Source organism: Emiliania huxleyi, assembly GCF_000372725.1.
Source record: "Emiliania huxleyi CCMP1516 unplaced genomic scaffold EMIHUscaffold_95, whole genome shotgun sequence".
Classification (NCBI taxonomy): domain Eukaryota; phylum Haptophyta; order Isochrysidales; family Noelaerhabdaceae; genus Emiliania; species Emiliania huxleyi.
In genome coordinates this window covers 341647-359605 of record NW_005194951.1, presented here as the reverse complement: position 1 = coordinate 359605, position 17959 = coordinate 341647, and the positions used below count along the sequence as shown (strand labels likewise).

At 66.8% G+C, this 17959-nt stretch overlaps 3 protein-coding genes across 3 annotated transcripts in view; 2 read left to right on the top strand and 1 right to left on the bottom strand.

Annotated features, from left to right (window-relative positions):
• The window catches only part of EMIHUDRAFT_453902 (hypothetical protein), a gene marked incomplete at its 5' end in the record, with an annotated part of 6459 nt that extends 2970 nt beyond the window's left edge, over positions 1-3489 (top strand). Inside the window, 10 exons of the mRNA XM_005756781.1 lie at positions 436-516; positions 1037-1160; positions 1225-1331; positions 1405-1428; positions 1498-1628; positions 1705-1777; positions 2051-2254; positions 2554-2622; positions 2721-2771; positions 2834-3489. Coding sequence (XP_005756838.1) covers positions 436-516; positions 1037-1160; positions 1225-1331; positions 1405-1428; positions 1498-1628; positions 1705-1777; positions 2051-2254; positions 2554-2622; positions 2721-2771; positions 2834-3259 — 1290 coding nt within the window. The 3' untranslated portion in view covers positions 3260-3489. The remainder of the gene's footprint in view (positions 1-435; positions 517-1036; positions 1161-1224; positions 1332-1404; positions 1429-1497; positions 1629-1704; positions 1778-2050; positions 2255-2553; positions 2623-2720; positions 2772-2833) is intronic.
• A 1855-nt stretch (positions 3490-5344) lies between these two features.
• EMIHUDRAFT_107781 (hypothetical protein) lies at positions 5345-10487 on the bottom strand (the record flags this gene model as incomplete). The annotated part of the gene is made up of 9 exons (XM_005756780.1): positions 5345-5998; positions 6165-6617; positions 6691-6872; positions 6936-7152; positions 7397-7552; positions 7709-7723; positions 7878-8945; positions 9342-9410; positions 9987-10487. 9 exons carry the CDS (start codon positions 10485-10487, stop codon positions 5345-5347), a joined length of 3315 nt encoding a protein of 1104 aa, XP_005756837.1.
• Positions 10488-16329: 5842 nt separating this feature from the next.
• EMIHUDRAFT_221221 (hypothetical protein) overlaps positions 16330-17959 on the top strand; it is a gene marked incomplete at both ends in the record, with an annotated part of 5015 nt that continues 3385 nt past the window's right edge. Inside the window, 4 exons of the mRNA XM_005756779.1 lie at positions 16330-16723; positions 16915-17030; positions 17198-17269; positions 17347-17395. Coding sequence (XP_005756836.1) covers positions 16330-16723; positions 16915-17030; positions 17198-17269; positions 17347-17395 — 631 coding nt within the window. The remainder of the gene's footprint in view (positions 16724-16914; positions 17031-17197; positions 17270-17346; positions 17396-17959) is intronic.

Sequence of the window (17959 nt, the reverse complement as noted above, 5' to 3'; positions counted from 1 at the left end):
AATGAGGCCGGCCGGGGGTTAATGGGCGCCCGACCACACGATTCCAGCTCGTTTATCTACCCAACCTGCTCGCACTGTTGCGCCAACTTTCCCCACCTCTCCCCCCCTTCTCCCCACGTCTCCCCACCTCTCCCCACCTCTCGCCACCTCTCCCCACCTCTCCCCACCTCTCGCCATCTCTCTCCATCTCTCCCCACCTCTACCCACCTCTCCCCACCTCTCCCCATCTCTCTCCATCTCTCTCCATCTCTCCCCACCTCTCCCCACCTCTCCCCATCTCTCCCCACCTCTCTCCATCTCTCCCCACCTCTCCCCATCTCCCCACCTCTCTCCACCTCTCCCCATCTCTCCCCATCTCTCCCCATCTCTCCCCATCTCTCCCCACCTCTCTCCATCTCTCCCCACCTCTCCCCGTAGGCGCCCGACCCGATCCAGCTCGTCTACCGGCTGATTGTCATCCAGGGCAAGCTGCGGGCCAACTTCGCCGGCCTCTCGGACGCCTCGTTTGCGGAGCTCGTGTCGCAGGCGGAGACTCGCTCGTGTGAGATCATATCTCCCCCGTGCCTCCCCCACATCTCCTCCACATCTCGTGTCGCAGGCGGAGACTCGCTCGTGTGAGATCATCTCTCCCCCGTGCCTCCCCCATATCTCCTCCACATCTCGTGTCGCAGGCGGAGACTCGCTCGTGTGAGATCATCTCTCCCCCGTGCCTCCCCCACATCTCCTCCACATCTCGTGTCGCAGGCGGAGACTCGCTCGTGTGAGATCATCTCTCCCCCGTGCCTCCCCCACATCTCCTCCACATCTCGTGTCGCAGGCGGAGACTCGCTCGTTTGAGATCATCTCTCCCCCGTGCCTCCCCCATATCTCCTCCACATCTCGTGTCGCAGGCGGAGACTCGCTCGTGTGAGATCATCTCTCCCCCGTGCCTCCCCCATATCTCCTCCACATCTCGTGTCGCAGGCGGAGACTCGCTCGTGTGAGATCATCTCTCCCCCGTGCCTCCCCCATATCTCCTCCACATCTCGTGTCGCAGGCGGACGCGCTCGTCTCGCAAAAGATCGAAGTGTACTGGGACCTCCTCTCGCTGCAAGACCCTGCCGACGCCAAGAGCGGCACAAACACGACGCTGCTGAGCGATTCGATGCCGAAAGGAACTAGTAGTTGTTAATTCGGCGAGGAGTCGTTGAGAATGAAGAACTAATACCGACTCGATGCCGATAGGGACGTCCATCCGAGACTTTACCCTCCAGAAGCTGGTCGGCCGCGGCGGCTTTGGCAACGTCTGGCTGGCCGAGCGCAAGCGGACGCGCGACCTGGTGGCGATCAAGGTTCTCTAGTTAACTCTCAGGCTAATGAACTCTCAATGAACTATTAATTACCTATAACCTGGTGGCGATCAAGGTTCTCTCGCGCAAGGAGACCACGGTGCGGAGGATGAGCCGCGCAGTGCTTAATTAATGAATTAGTCGACTAGCCTAATAATGAACGAATTAGGTGCGGATGATGAACCGCGCAGTGCACCTCGAGAAGAACATCCTGGCGCACGCCGACTCCCCGTACGTCATCAAGCTCTTCTTCTCCTTCTCGACCGCCAACCACCTGTACATGGCGATGGAGTCCGCGCCGTGCTCACGTATCTCCCCACACCTCCCCCACATCTCCCCGTATCTCGCCCCAGGCGATGGAGTACGCGCCGTGCAGCGACTGCTTCTCCCTGCTCTCCTCGCTGGGCTTCCTCGAGGAGGCGATCGCGCGCTTCTTCCTCGGAGAGGCCGTGTGCGGCCTGCAGTATCTGCACTCGTCAGGCCAGATCTCCCCCATATCTCCCCCACACCCCCCTCACAGCTCGTCAGGCATCATCCACCGCGACCTCAAGCCCGAGATGACATCTCCCCCACACCTCCCTCACATCTCGTCAGGCATCATCCACCGCGACCTCAAGCCCGAGATGACATCTCCCCCACACCTCCCTCACATCTCGTCAGGCATCATCCACCGCGACCTCAAGCCGCAAAACATGCTCATCACGCGCGACGGCCACATCAAGCTGACCGACTTCGGGCTCTCCGCTGTCGACGACCCGCCCGCCTCTCCCACGGCGGCCGGCAAGGAGTCCCAAGGCGCCGGCGGCAGCAGCTTGCCGTCCAACAAGCACAACTCGCTCGAGGTTGGCACCGCCGACTACCTCGCGCCAGAGATCCTGCGCCGCCAGTGGCACGACCAGCGGGTCGACTTTTGGGCGCTCGGCGTGGTCGCCTATCACCTCCTCGCGGGTGAGACGCGAATTAATTATAATCGGTTCATCGTAATTAAGTTACTTAATTAGGTCGCCTATCACCTCCTCGCGGGTGAGACGCGAATTAATTATAATCGGTTCATCGTAATTAAGTTACTTAATTAGGTCGCCTATCACCTCCTCGCGGGCGAGACGCGAATTAATTATAATCGGTTCATCGTAGTTAAGTTACTTAATTAGGTCGCCTATCACCTCCTCGCGGGTGAGACGCGAATTAATTATAATCGGTTCATCGTAGTTGGTTCCTTAATTAGGTCGCCTATCACCTCCTCGCGGGTGAGACGCCCTTCGGCGACTCGACCGCCACAAAGATCTACGCAAAGGTGCTCGCCGGCGAGTACGAGCGGCTCTCCCCCTCCGAGATCATATCTCCCCATATCTCCCCCATATCTCCCTCACATCTCCCTCACATCTCGCAAAGGTGCTCGTCGGCGAGTACGAGCGGCTCTCCCCCTCCGACGTGTCGCCCGAGGCGGCGGGCTTGCTCTCGCAGCGCATCTAATTCATGTCTGATTCCTAGTTCATTAGTGGCAGGCGGTGGACTTGCTCTCGCAGCTGATCGTCCTCGACCCGGACAAGCGGCTCGGGCATGAGCAGGGCTGCGCCGACATCTTCAGCCACCCCTTCTTCGCGCAGCTCGACCACTCCACGCCGCTCTGGCAGCAGTACTCCCCCTACACGCCGACGGCGAGCCAGGCCACTGACGGAGGCACCACCGCGGCCGACCAGCGCGAGATGTCACTCCTCCTCGAGGACGTCGACGCGGCGGCGTCCGGGCCCGACCAGTCGCCGGGCAACCGCTCGCTCGGCTCGCTCGACGACTTCCAGACGGTCAACCTGCGGCAGATTGCGCGGATGCAGCTCAAGAACATCGCAAACTCGGGCAACGGCCTCGCCAGCTCCGGCACGCGCGGGAGGCACTCGGCCCCCGCCTCGAGCGGCAGCAAGGAGGCGCCGTGAGGGCCGGGGCGAAGAAGCCGGAGACCGCGCTGCCACGGTTTTGCGCCATGGCTGCTGAGCGTGCAATACTGACCCCGGAGCACCAGCCTTCTTTGCCACAGAGAGAGGCAGTTTTGTGAGCAGCCTCATCGTCAAGAACACTCCTTCGCACGCATGCATGTACACCTCATTCTCGTCTCGTATTCACACACAGTATTTGGGTATTTGCGTGAGATTGTGTCTTGCCTTGGAGCGGGAGATGAAAAAGGGGCACAGCACAGCGCGGCGCGCAAGAGGCGTCAGGCGAGAGCTCTAGCTGGCCGGGATAGATCGGAGGCGTCAATCGTCATCTCCATGCCGTCACGACCCTAAGGTAAGGTAAGGTAAGGTAAATTTCTCCACACACACAAAGTGGTGGGGCAAGGGGGGGCGACCCTCGCATCTCCACGCACCCGGACACACGGGTAGAGGAGCCCCCCACCGCCCACGGCATTCAAAAGTGCAAGCAGTGGCCCGGTGCACGTGGGTGAGCAGCCTGCCTCTCAGCAACTGCCCTGCCTGCCGCCAGCCGGCGCTGCCCATCGCCGCAACTGGGAGGTTGGTGGCGGCGCAAACGACGTTTGTCCACCAGTCGCCCTCGCGCCCCGCGCCGCGCGCCCCTGGCTCAGCCCGTGGGCGCCACGGCGGCGGTCGGTGGGCGAGGGGGGAGAGGGGGGCGTGGACGTGGCGGGCGGGGTGGGCGGGACGGGCGGGGCGCGGGGCGCAGCGGCTCTGCTTAGTGTTTTTACACTTCATGAATCGCCGAGCGGCACCCGCACGCTCAGCGCAGGCGAGATCTAGAAAAGCCCAACGCGACAGCCGCGCGACCCGCGAGCATCACGGGTGTGGCGTGTGCCGTAAAGCCGTAAAGGGTCGCCGGGAATGCGCGGCGTAAAGCATCCAACCACGGGGCGGAGGGTCATAGACTCCCGCCGTGTTGCCGGGGCCGACTACAGACCGTACACGGTACACCGCCACGGTGAGCCATACCGCTTCACGCACACCTTGCACAAAACCTAACCTTCTAAGCAAGGCTACATACAATGACCCTATAGTGTGGTGGTGTTCCTGGTGAGTTGTGATGAGTAGGATTAGATTAGCCAATGTTATTTTGAAGTTCATATGTGAAAATACCAACTTGCCTATGTGCACGTCTCCGCGGCGGCGGCCCGGAGGCGGCCCGGCGGAGCTGTCAGAGCAGCACTGCGCCGGCCGGCGATCGACTCTCGACTATAACACGGGCTCTATTGAACGGCCTCCAGGTGCTCTCTAGGGCTGCCCTATTCTGCTCGCCCGGCTACGTCGCTGAGCTTCGAAGGAAAAGGTTTCGCTCGTGTGTGTATCGCGCGCCTTGCGGGGGGGGGGCGCGGAAAAGAGGAACCTCTTAGCGCCATCGCCATGGTGCTGCAAGCAGCGCCGGGCGACGACGACTTACCGCCTCCCGGTCCCCATCGGCACACCTCCGCTGCTTAATGTTTGACGACTCGAACCCGTGAAGCTTCCCCGTGCGCGGGTTACCCCCGCACCGGGTCAGCCTGCCAGCCACGTATCCACGCAAGCGTGGTCCGCGCGCATGGCATACAGGCGTTCGCCAGACAGCGCAGAGGCTAGGCGACCGGGGAAGGACTAGCTCAAGGGCAACACAGCGTCACCAGCCGTTGGCGCGCAGAGAACGAGTCTGCGGCCCCCGGTTGGGACGAGTGCGCGACGCGGGGCGCCCGTTCCAAATCCGAAGAGGTAGGTAAGGTAAGGTAAACTTCTCCACACACACGAGGTGGTGGGGCAAGGGGGGGCAACCCTCGCGTCTCCACGTCCGAAGAGTTTTCAGGTGGACCATTAATAGTTACCGAGTTATGGCCGCCCAAAGTCTGAGACCTGTCGACTCATGATGCACGCTCAGTGCACAGTGGCACGCTTTGGCTTTTTACGTTGGTGTTACCCATACCGTTCCGACTCAAACTCTAATCTCTATGCTTTTTTAGCTGGTCCTATCATGCACGAATGACGAAGACGAGCAGTACAGAGCCTCTTTGTCTTTCTCTCTCTGCATACACCTTTTCACTCACACTACGTCGATGTTCTGCACGCCGCGCTGTCGAGTTGCCGATATGCTGCGGGGCTGCGCGCGGCGGCAACACCAGGCAACGCCAACGGCCTCGTCGCCTGCAACGCTCGCGACCCAAACGCCTCGTCGCACGCGTTGATCGCGTCGAGCTCGAGCAGCCGCACGGCCAGCGCGGCCGCCAAGGATCCCGCGTCCCCCTCGCGGGCACAGAGCATCACCAGGGGGTGCCGCCGCCGCCTCCGCGCGGCGCCCCTAGTTCCCAGCGCCGCCTCCAGGCTGTCTGCGATGGCGAGGAGCGACTCGGCACTCGAGGTCGGCGCGCCCGAGCGCGACGTGCCGAGCAGCGCACGCACCCCCGCCTCATCGCTCCACTGCACCACCCCGAGTGCGTGGAGCGCCTCCAGCACCTCCGCCGTGTCGGCATCTCCGCCGCCACCGCCGCCGCCACCACTGCTACCGACGCCACCGACGCCACCGCCGCCGCCACCACTGCCACCACTGCCACCACCGCGGCCACCACCACTGCCACCGCTGCCGCTGCTGCTGCTGCCGCTGCTGCCGCTGCCGCCGCCGCCAGCGAGCAGTGACGAGTAGCTCCAGGCTGTCAGGCGCAGGCGCGCGCCGCCGCAGCGCGTGCGGCTCCCCTCCCACCACGCCTAGGCAATGTAGAGTGGACTCCCTACCACCACGCTTGATGCGAGAGAGGCAACGCCGCAGCCGACTCGGAGCGGAAGGCCAGGGAGAAAGGGGGGGGGGGGGGCGCGCCTGCAGCGTCGACGCGGCGGCGGCGGCGTGCGCGGCGCCGTGCACCAACAGCCACACCTCCTCCTCCTCCTCCTCCTCCGCCGCCTCTCCCGCCGCCTCTCCCGCCTCCTCTGCCGCCGCCGCCTCCTCCCCCTCTGCCTCACTCTCCACCCCCACCGCAGATCGCGAAGGAGGAGGCCCTCCGAGCGCGCCGCAGGACGAGCTCGCCTCATCCGCCGCAGGGAGATCGCGCGAGGTCGCGGCGAGATCGCGCGAGGTCGCGGCGAGGTCGCGCGGCGGCGTGGGGGTCAGGTCTGGCGGCGGAGCGGCGGGCAGGTTCATGACCAGGTGCTGGTGCAGGTAAGACACGTCGTCGAAGTGGAGTATCGCGCGCGCCGGCAGCAGCAGCGTCGCGGCGATGAACATGAAGGGGTCCGCCCCCCAGCGGCGGGAGAAGATGCCCCCCGCGCGGTCGACGTGGTCGAAGAGGGCGCGGTACCCCTCCGATCGCCCCCACTCGAGCCGTGCAACCTGAGAGGGGGCGCACAACTGGCTAGGAACCTTCTACGAACCTTCTGGGAGCCTTCGAGGACTTTCCAGGAACCTGAAAGTTGGTGTAGAACTTGCTCCCGTCCCAGCCGCCGCCCGGACCACGCCGGTACGAGTCAAGCAGCGTCGGCTCCGCACCGCCCCCGCCCCCGCCGCCGCCGCCGCCGCCGCCGCCGCCGCCGCGCCTCGCGTGCAGGAAGGCCTCGACGCACTCGGCGAGCCCCTCGGCGACGGCGCCTGTGGTGGACGGGTGCTGGACGCGTCACGGACGCGTCGTGCTGACGCGCCACACCCGCACACGCCCGCCGGCGCCCGTCTCCACGTTGACGTCGACGTAGCCGTACGAGGCGTTGGAGGCGGCGAGGAGTGCGAAGGGGTCGTAGGTGAGCGGCGCGAGCAAGAAGGCGTCCGTGTCGAGCAGCCAGACGAACTCGTACCCTCGCAGCTGCGGCATCCCCCAGAGCAGCCCTGCCTTCCAGCGGATCATCAGCCGGTACGAGAGGTTGAAGCCGTGCACCTGCGCCGGTGCCATCTCGGGTGATCTCCGGTGAGACCTCGCGTGATCTCGGGTGAGATCTCGGGTGAGATCTCGCGTGATCTCGGGTGAGATCTCGGGTGAGATCTCGCGTGATCTCGGGTGAGATCTCGGGTGATCTCGGGTGAGATCGCGCCTGCGCCGGTGCCATCTCTCGCGGGAGACCGGCCGGCAGCTCGTTGACGAGGCGCGCGAAGGAGAGGCTCCCCGAGGAGAGAGAGGACACCCTCGCCTCGACGGCGCGGGCGAGCGGCTCATCATGGAACACTACGACCGGGTAGCGGCGGGCGGCGTTGAAGTAGCGGTCGAGCCGCCAGACCGACGCCTCCAGGTTGGTCAGCTCCGCTGCCGCCGGCCCGAGCTTGTACACAATCACGCCAGCCTAATGCTGAATTCACCACTGGTCAATTCACCACTGATTAATTCGCCGGCCCGAGCTTGCACACAATCACGCCAGCCTGCCGCCCCGCGCCCGCCGCCGCCCGCCGCCGCGAGCCCTGCGCCGCGCGGAGCTCCGCCGCCGACCTTGGAGGCGGACCGTCCCCGCGCAAGCCTATTCACAGCACGAGGTGTGAACAAGCTCGCTGTTCACAGCTTGGAGGCGGACCGCCCCCGCGCAAGCCTCGGCCCCCGTCTCGCATCCAGAGGGGGAGGGCGAAGCTGGCTGCTCGGTCCGCGAGAGAGACGGCTGGGCGAGAGAGCGGCACTAGCGCCTCAAGCGCACGCGCCTCCAGCCGCTCCGCCGCCGCCGCAGCCGCCGCCGCCGCCGCCGGTGTCCGACTTTCCCCGCCGCCCGCCGCCGGCGCGGCGATGAGCCGAGCGGCGGCGGCGGAGAAGCCGGAGGAGCGCGCCGTCTCCGCGGCGGCGAGGAGGAGGGCGTGCGCGTGCGCGTAGTGGTGCTGCCAGTTGGTCGGCTGCCGCGCTGCTGCGGCGGCGAAGGCGCTGAAGGCCTCCTCGTGCCTTCGCGCGCGCACGAACACCTCTGCGGCGCTGCGCAGCTCGGTGGCGCCTGTCGAGCGCCGCTGCGCGAGGGCGGCGCTCCAAGCGTCCGCCGCCTCCTCCCACCTCCCCAGCGCCGCGCTCACCGCGCCGAGGTTCTCGAGCATCGAAGGCGTGGCGGGAGAGAGGCGTGCTCCTTCGCGCAGCACCTCAGCCGACTCCTCCAGCCTTCCCGCGCCGTGCAGAGCCGCGCCAAGGCCGACCACCGCAGCCGCACCCCTCGCGCCCCGCCGCACCGCCACCGCCTCAGTGTAGAGCTTTATCGCCTCGTCGTAGCCGCCGCCGCCGCCGCTGCTCGGCTCCGCGCCCGACGCCTCGCGAAAGGCTTGGCTCGCGCGCCGCACGAGGCCGTGGAAGCCGTCGGCGTCGCCGCGAGCGTCCTCCAGGTTCGCTTCGGCCGTGGCGAGGGTGGGGTCGGCAGCCACAGCGGCGGCGAAGGCGGCGGTCGCCTCGCTCGTGCGGCCGCCCTCGCGCAGCAGCACGCCGAGGTTGTTGTGCGCCGCCGCCGCCACGCTCGGTGGCCACGTCCGCATCGCAAGCGCCGCACGGTACGACTCCTCCGCCTCGGCCGGCCTCCGCAGCGTGGCGAGGACCGCGGCCAGGTTGAGCCGCGCCTCTGCGAAACTGGGTCGCAGATGAAGCGCTCTCTCGTACCACCGGGCGGCTTCGGGTGCGTCGCCGAGCGAGCTGTGCGAGCTGGCCGCGTGAAACGCGTCGGCAGCCGTGAGCGACGCTCCGAGCCCGGCGACACATGCGGTGTGCGCCGCGTGGGCTCCCTGCTGACGGAGGGAGTCGCACATGGGAGGAGGAGGCCGGCAGAGGTGAGCGCAGTCGGCACTGCGCAAGTGTGGGAGAGAGATGTGGGAGAGAGAGAGAGTTCAACAAAAAGAATTCAACAAAAAGAACTCTCTCGCACAGCACACAGGTTCGACACAGGTACCAAAAGAGGCACAGTCAGCGACGGACCTTTAGAAGGCGCCGTCGTCCTCATGGAGGTGGGCACGATCGGGGGGACAGTCGAATCCGCGAGCACCGTAGTGCTCGCCGAAAAGACCATCCCCATCATCCCAACCCCCCCGGCGACCCCCTCGCCGCTTGCCCCGCCAGCGGGCACTGCGCGACCCACCCCCGCGCCCTCGACCGCGCCCCCCGCCAGGAGCATATCGCATCACCACCGCCCGATCCCTGTCGAAGAGCAGAATCTTTCCCGCCTTCACCAGCTCCTTCCACCCCTCCGTGTCCTGCAACGTCGTGGCGCCAGCCCATAGCTCCGGCCCTCCGTCGCAACATCCCGGCCCCTGTTCCGGCATAGCGTCCAAAGCCGCCCTAAACCTAGGGCAGCGCGCCGCGTCCCATGCCGCCTTCTCAGCCGCCTGGATAGCCGCCCACTGGGCAACCGAGTAGTGGGAGGGGCGAGATTGGCGAGCAGTGGGAGGGCCGTCCGGCTCGGCGCCGCGCGCCGCGCCCGAAACCGCCCCCGCTGCCTCCTCCTCGACCTCCTCGTCGGTTGCCGTGCCCACCGCATGCTCCTGGGACCTCGCAAAAGAAGAATGAGTCCAGACTCCGACCCCCGCCGCAACGTCCGGAGACTGCGGTGTGGGTTCGTGGCCGGGTGTGGACGGTACGCGGGTACAACCAGGAACAGGCAGCGGGCAAAGGCAGCTGCCCTTCCCCTCCTCCGCCGGCGGCGCGGATTCCGAAGTGTCAACAGACACAGCGGGTCCAACACCGCCAGCAACAACTGCGGCCCGCGCCTCGCGGGCGCCGCTCTCCGCCTCTGGGGTGCGTGCGCCGCTGCAGCCCTCGCTGCCAGCCACCGCCCCCTCGCTGCCCTCAGCAGCAGCGCTCGTACGAGCGCCGCTGCGAGAGCAGCCAGGCTCCTTCTTGGAGCCTGAAGCTGCTGCGAGCCCACCTGAGGCAGGCCCGGCATCCTCGTCGGCGCTCGCGTAGCCGCCATCGACGGCCATGCCGTCGAGAGCGGGCGCGCTGGCCGCGCCACTAGCCGCCTGGTCGCCAGCCGCCACCCCAGCAGGGGTGTCGTCCAGCGACAGGCCGCCAAAGGATGCCGCAACAGCAGCTGCGTCCTCCCAGCCCCGTCGGCCGAGAAGAGTCCGGCGGAGCTTCTCCGCCTGAAGCTCGTGGAGTCCGAGCGAGGCAATGCCCTTCACAGCGACCACCGTGAGGAGGTCGCCAGCATCGCCCACGCCCAGGTCCTCGAGCTTCCCTTCGCACTTGCGGTAAAACTTGTCGGCAATGCGTGCACGCTTGAAGAGAGCCTCGAGCGACTCTCCCGGGTCGATGGCGGGCGAGGCCGCCATCGAAGGCTTGGTGCCCGGCCGCGTGGCCCGTCTCGGCCGCGCCGTGCTCGCAAGCCATCTTTCTCGGACCGTTGAGCGTTTCCGCGGCGCTGCGTGGCCGCCACGGCGAGCGTAAGCACGTGAGCGCCGTCGAAGTCGTTCGCAACCCTGGTGGCGGCATGTCGTGATCGTGGGCGAGTACTTGGAGTAGCTAAGCACTAAATTCTTTTTTTGGCGATGTCTGCGTACGCCGCGCCAACGCGGTGTGTGACGAAGACGTGGGACATGCATGCTCCGCACACGCACGCGGCGGACATTGACGTGGATCCACCCGAGCCGCCCGACCCCGACGAAGAGCTCCCGCCAGACGACGGGACCGCCGCCACCGCCGCGGCTTCGCCAAGCACGCCGCCACCCGCCCGCCTCCTCGACCTCCCCACGGAGCTCCTCGCGCGCGCCCTCTCTCGCTGCGACCCCGCCGACATCGTTCGCGTCGCGGCTGTCTCACTCCTCTTTCACGCCTCGCTCGCGGCCGAGGGCATCCGCTTGTGGGCGCAAGAGCGCGGCTTCGAGCTGCCGGCGCAGCCAGAGGACGAGAGCTGCGCCGTGCGGTGGCTGTGCCTTTCGGCGCTGCTGCGCGAGTCCAACCCGCCGGCAAGGGCGGCTGCAGGCCGGTATCACAGCCTCTTCATTGACGGCGAGGGGCGGCTCTCGTCGTGCGGCTCGGACTACATTTATACAATCCCGGGGCTGCTCGGCCACGGCGAGGGCGTGACGCGGCTCAACACGCCGACCCGCCTCCCTTCGGGCACGCTGGGCGGCGAGGGCGCCGTGAGCGTGTCGGCTGGAGTTAAGCACAGCCTCGCCCTCAACGCCGACGGCAGCGTCTGGAGCTGGGGAGGGGGAGGCGAAGACCGGTTGGGCCACGGTGACACGCAAGACCAGCTGCTGCCGAAGAAGGTCGAGGCCTTTGCAGGTCGGCGCGTCGTCGCCGTGTCGGTTGGCTACGCGCACAGCCTCGCCCTCACCGCCGACGGAGCCGCCTGGAGCTGGGGCTGGGGTGACCGAGGCCAGTTGGGCCACGGCAATCGGCAGGACCAGCCGCTGCCCAAGAAAGTCGAGGCCTTCGCTGGCCAGCGCGTCGTCGCTGTGTCGGCTGGAGCCCGCCACAGCATCGCCCGCACCGCCGACGGCGCCGTCTGGAGCTGGGGCGGTGGAGGCGATGGCCGGTTGGGCCACGGTGATGTGCAGCACCAGCTGCTGCCGAAGAAGGTTGAGGCCTTTGCTGGCCGGCGCGTCGTCGCTGTATCGGCTGGACTCGGCCACAGCCTCGCCATCACCGCCGACGGCTCCGCCTGGAGCTGGGGTGGTGGCCCCGCTGGCGAGCTGGGCCATGGCGACACGCAGGGCCAGCTGCTGCCCAAGAAGGTCGAGGCCTTGGCTGGCCAGCGCGTCGTCACTGTGTCGGCTGGAGGAACCCACAGCCTCGCCCTCACCGCCGACGGTGCCGTCTGGAGCTGGGGCCTTGGAGTCTTGGGCCGGTTGGGCCACGGCTACCAGCAGAGCCAGCTGCTGCCGAAGAAGATCGAGGCGTTGGCGGGGCGGCGCGTCGTCGCTGTGTCGGCTGGAGCGTGCCACAGCCTCGCCCTCACCGCCGACGGCGCCGTGTTTACCTGGGGCATGGGTGAAAGCGGCTGCCTTGGCCACGGAGATGACCTGTCGAACCAGCTGCTGCCCAAGAAGATCGAGGCGTGGGCGCCGGGTCACTGATGAGCTCTGTGTTGAGACTCCTCGCTTCTCGGTGCATTTGACGGTCCTCTCGCGCCTCTCGCTGCGTTGTGCGCTGGGCTGGCATGCTTTGGTTTTATGTTTTTCATTGAGAAAAGAGGGCGCCCCCGGTTCCGACGCAGCCGGCGGCAGGGTTGCGACTTCGACGGCGCTCAGCAGCAGCGCGACGCAGTTCGAGAGCGAGCGGCGGCGGCGGCCTAGCACCAACCATGTCAGTGCAGGGGCTGGCTGCGTGGGCCCCCGCCACCAGACTCCGTCGGGCTCGCGTCTCCCTGCCCGCTGAGGGAGCGCAGTGTGTGTGTCTATGTCTGTGTCTGTGTCTGTGTCCCTGTCGGCTCGTGTGTGTCGTGTGTGACTCTCGCAAGCTCGCCTCCCATCGTCCATCGACCGAGTGCGAGCCATGCAGCGTGATCGCAGTGCCGCTCGCAACGTCAGGGGTCGTCCGAGGATTCCTCTAGGGCCCCCGCACGAAAAAAGAAAGCGGGTCTCGCTAGTCAAACTCATGTGGCTGGGTCGACCGCGCCGAACTCAACGCCGCGAGCTCGATGTCACACGTAAACGCTGCTGCCCCTCCCCTTCCCGTCGCGGGCTGATTGATAAGATCCGCGAGACCTCGATAGAGTAGTGCCGAAGGCGCTCTTTTTGATCGAGGTCGAGAGCAGTGCAATCACCGAAACACAGAACGACGACACGCAATCTCAGGAATGCACTGCCCCTCCCTCCTCGCCTCCTCCCCTCGCCCCGCGCGTTGCGGCGCGTGTTGGCCTTTGCGCGAGCGGCTCCGGCCGCTTCGCCCAATCTCCCAAGCGCTGCAGCGCGCTCGTGCCGGGCTGCCCGCCGTGCTGCGACCGCCGCGCGAGCGGCTCGTTCCAAAGGATCGAGCGCCGCGAATCGGATTGCCGGTCGGAGCGCTGCTGAGCGCGGCGCCGCGGGTCGCCTCCATGCCTTCTCCCCTCCCGCGACGCCCGAACCAAACCCGTGCCATGCTCATCCCATTTTACGCTGCTGACGCGCCCTCCGCCGCCTGCGCGCCTCGCAGATCCAAAACAACGTGAGCGAGGCGGGTGTGCCGCGGAGTTCCTTGGCGCTGGGACTCAAGTTGTGTACGCTGCGATTAGGTGCGGCCCTCTTTCCCTCCCCCTCCCCAAATTTCACGGCCCTCAAAGACGCTCAGAGCAGAGAGAAGGAGCACTTGATGGCCCGATTACGATGTGCAGCAATCAGAGGAGATTAGCCGAGATTCAGGCGAGATTTAGCCGACATATCGTCCGTTAGTGCCTGAGATCGCCCCCCCATCATAGGTACGAGCAAAAACTCGATCGGCATCATGTCAGAGAACCAGATGACAGTGAAGGTCGGCATCGTGTCGGCCAAAGACGGCCTCATCAATGTCGTCAACTCCGAGTCGAACTCGCCTCCGCTCCTCGGAGCTAAGGCGGTGCGTGTGCGCTTGTCGCAGATCTACCATCTCCTCCCAACACGCTCCCATTCTCCCGCTCGCCGACAGGCGAGCGGCGCCAAGAACGCACCCGCTGAGGACGTCACCGTGGCCGAGTCCGGCGCGTCAATCAAGGAGTTTCCGGTGGAGGAGCCCGCCCCGGCGGCGAGCGCCTGGCATTCTGCGCACGTGCGTCTGCCGACCCACTCCTTCACCCGTCCCGCGTGATGCGTAGGGCGTCGCCGACTGGAACGTCTCGACCAAGGAGTTTCCCGTGGAGGAGCCTGTCCCGGCGGTGAGCGCGCTTCCCACCACCTCTCTGCACACGCGGGTATTGCGGAGACACGGGAGTTCTACAGGTTGGCACTTATATTGATCCTGTGACCTCTCGCCTGCCGCACGTCACGCGCGCAGGGCATCGACAAGAACCTCACCCCGATCGGCCGCGTCGACCCCAACGGGTTCGCGGCGCTGCTCGGAACGGACGCCGACGAGGAAGACCTCGCTGGCGTCGGCTCCGCCGGCAAGGCGTCTGTCGACGACGCCCCGCCGTCGTCGACGACGCCCTCGACGCGCTCCGGCCTCCGCGTCGGCAAGTTGTGCTCGACCAAGCTGCTGTGCGGCTTCCTCACCGTGGTGGTCATACTCGGCTGCTCGGCTGTTGCTCTGTCTTCGTACGGCTCTGGCGGCGTCTCCGAGTTCCTCGAGTCGGTGTTCGTGCCCGACGCGGCCGCGGTCGACCCGATGCCCGAGCCCAACTCGGGGCTACTCTTCGCCTCGCCCGATCGCCACCCAACCTTCGCGCCTCGCCCGACCCCGCCCGTGTCCAACCCGGTTGACGACCCAAACTGGCTCGTCGCTGCCTCGGGCTTCTGCTCCGACCTGTCCTCCACGCCGGTCGCGGGTGTCGCGAGCATCGACTTCAAGTTCCACCCCGAGGTGTCGGTCGCCTTCACCGACGCCCCGTTCCACCAGGCCGCCTCGCTCGAGGACGGCATCGAGATTCGCGGCGAGGAGTACAGCCAGACCGACGTGCTCGCCGCGGGCACTTGGACCAACAAGAACATCGCGCTTCTCGAGCCGACCTCCTCCTGCGACGACCCGCCCGCCGGGTCGCAGGACGAGTGGGCCGTGAGCGTCTTCATGGTGACCGGCAACGAGGCGTGCGGCGACGAGTGCGTGCACTTCTCCGGCCTCGTCTCGGGCGCGTCGGACAACTTTGTGGCGCGCAAGGAGGGCCGGTTCCTTTGCCAGCTCTTCGTCGAGTCGCACACCTTCTCCGACCAGGCACGGCGCAGCCTCCGGCGGCGTCTGTCGCCAACGCCTCTGATGACGAACATGAAGCCGACGGCACGTCAGCCAGCCTTCGCTCCCGTCCCTGACATCGACCTCACGGCGTCGTGGCTGGTCGCCGCGGCCGGCATCTGCTCCGATCTATCCGTCACGCCCAACTTGCAGCACGTCGCCGCCGAGTCTGCGGCCGACCAGTCGGGCACCTTCATCGCAGACATCAAGTTCCAGTTCCACCCGGAGACCTCGGTCGCCTACACCATGTCGCCAGATCGTGGCGCTGTCGAGATTGGAGACGACGGCGTTGTCGTTGGCGACAAGGCGTACACCGCCGTTGACGTGCTCACCGCCGCCGTTTGGGACCTCAAGAACATCGCGCTCCTCGAGCCGACCTCCTCCTGCGGCGACCCGCCAGCCGGGTCGCAGGACGAGTGGGCCATCAGCGTTTTCAAGGTGAACACCAACGACAAGTGTGGCGCCGAGTGCGTGCTGTACTCGGGCCGCGTCTCCTCGTCGAGCCTGGACTCCTTTGTGCAGAAGAAGGGGCGCTTCCCGTGCCAGCTCTACGTTGACTCCAAGTGCTCAGGCGTCCCAAAGGACACGCGCTGCAACAAGGACAAAGAGTGCGCAGCCAAGTTCCCAGATAAGCCAATCTGCCAGACGAGGGGTTGCAATTACTGCACCGCCGGCAAACAGGGTGACAAGTGCTGGGCCGACAGCGAGTGCGCACAGGGCTTCCAGTGCAAAGACGAAACGTGCAAAGCGTGGGACACATGCACAGCCAAAGGCGACAGCATCGTGATCGCCCACGGCGCCAACCTCAAAGAGACTGTGGACTGGTCCCTGAACCAGGGCGCGAATGGGATCGAGATGGACATCCATTTCGACACATACACAGGACAGCCCACAGAATTCCACCACGGGGCTCCTTGCGACTGCACGTTCTCCGAGCCAGGAGGAGGAGGAGGAGGAGGGGGAGGAGGAAGAGGAGGAGGAGGAGGAGGAGTAGGGAATCTAGTAGCGTAGGCACTCGTGTACTTGAGCGAAGGTGTTCGCAGCGTAGGAGGGAGATGCCTCAGTGGTGCGGGCCGCGGGGCCCGTATGTGCCGGTCCGGCTGGACCGAGAGGTGGGTAAGCAGGAGTTAGGCACATTAGAACAGGAGTTCGGTAAGAGGAAAAGGGCTCCCTAACTCAAGCTACCTTACCTTACATTCGGCACCTTACGGTATGGTGACGCGAACCCAAATTCGGCGAAGCACGAAGCACGTGGGCGGCTCTCCCGCTGAGCCTCACGAGCTGCTACAGGCTAAGCTCGTAGCTGTTAGGCACGCCTTGAGGTAACGAAAAATGAACAGATCGACCGTCACAGTCAGGCGCCTCGACGGCGGGGATGAACCGCTCAAGGGCTCGGCCGTCACTCTCTTTGAGGACGTCTCCGCCCTCTCGACCCGGCACGGGAGGCCAGTGCCCGCTCCGGTGATGGAGGGCTGCCTCGCTGCGCTCGGGCCGGGTGCGAGGATGGCGAGGGCCTCCCTCGTGCAAGCCGAGTGCTGGGGATGGCTCCTCGCTCCCCACCCACCCGACCTCGTCGCCATCTCGCCGACCGGCTCTGGCAAGACTCTCGCCTTCCTCCTCCCGCTCATCGCCGACCTGGCCGCAGGGCCGCCGCCGCCGCCTCCGCCGGTCACCGACGTGCTGCCAGACGCCGGGGCACTCGCCGAGCTGAGGATCGCGCCGGATGGTCCGCAAGCCGCCGCCGCCGCTGCCGCCGCCGCCGCCGCCGCTGCTGCCACCACTCCCGTCGCCACCGCCGCCGCCGCCTGCGCCGCCGCGCCGCCTTCCGAGGAGGAGGTGAGGGCGGCGGCGGACGCGGCGATGCGGCAGGCGGCGACGGCGGCGTTCCGGCGCGCGGTGTCGTCCGGTGCGAGCCAGGAGGAGGCGAAGGAGAGGGCGAGGGCCGAGGGGCAAGCGGCGTGGAGAGCTTCGAGGAAGGCGGCGAGGGCGGCGAGCAAGACAGCGGGCTCCGGCCACCCTGGCAGCACGGGTGCGTGCGCGGGCGGAGCAGAGGCGGCAGCGCACCCGCCACCGCCCGCGCCCCGCCCGGCGGCGGATGCGGCGGCGGCACGGAGAGGACCTGAGCGGCCTTCCGACGCGGTGGCGCCGAGTCGGGCTGGGCGCTGTGAGGGGTGTGAACGCGGGCGCCGCACCTTTACAGGCGCGGGGCTGTGAGCAGGTGTCGCCGGTCGGGCTGGTGCTGGCGCCGACGCGAGAGCTGTGCCTGCAGACGGTGGGGCGGGGCCCGGCGAGAGAGGGCGAGATTGGGCGAGATTGGCCCCGAGATTGGCCCCGAGATTGCGAGAGTAGGCGGAGGTGGCGCGGCGCGTCGCGAGCCACACCGCCCCCGCCGCGCCTCGTGCGTACGTCCCCCGCTCCGCCTCCTTGGCAGCTGGCGGTGCCGGCCGCTGCAGCGAGGTTTCGTGCGGCTGCGTGGCGCGCGGCGTCGGGTTGGGGCGGGGCGGGCTGTGAGGCGCGAGGGGCGTCTCTTCACGCCGCCGTAGCTGTGAACAGGTTGGAGGGATCGACTTCCACAGGCAGAGGGACGAGCTGCTCGCCGCGAAGCCGCGCCTGCTCGTCGCTACTCCAGGCCGAGATCGGCCGAGATCGGCCGAGATCGGCCGAGATTGCCCTGAGATCGGCCGAGGTGATCCGAGATCGCCCGAGACCGCCCGAGATCGCCCGAGATCCCCCCCCCCCCCCGCCCGCAGGCCGGCTGCTCTCTCTCTGCGGCATCCTCCCCGCCTCGAGCCGCGCGCGGCAGCAGCTCCTGTCGCCCCCTTCCAAGAGCCTTCCGGGGGCGGCGGAGGAGAGGCGAGCGGCTTGTCGCCTCCACGGCCTGGAGATGCTGGTGATGGACGAGGTTTGCACGAGATATGGGGGAGATCTGGCGGGAGATATGGGGGAGATGCTGGTGATGGAC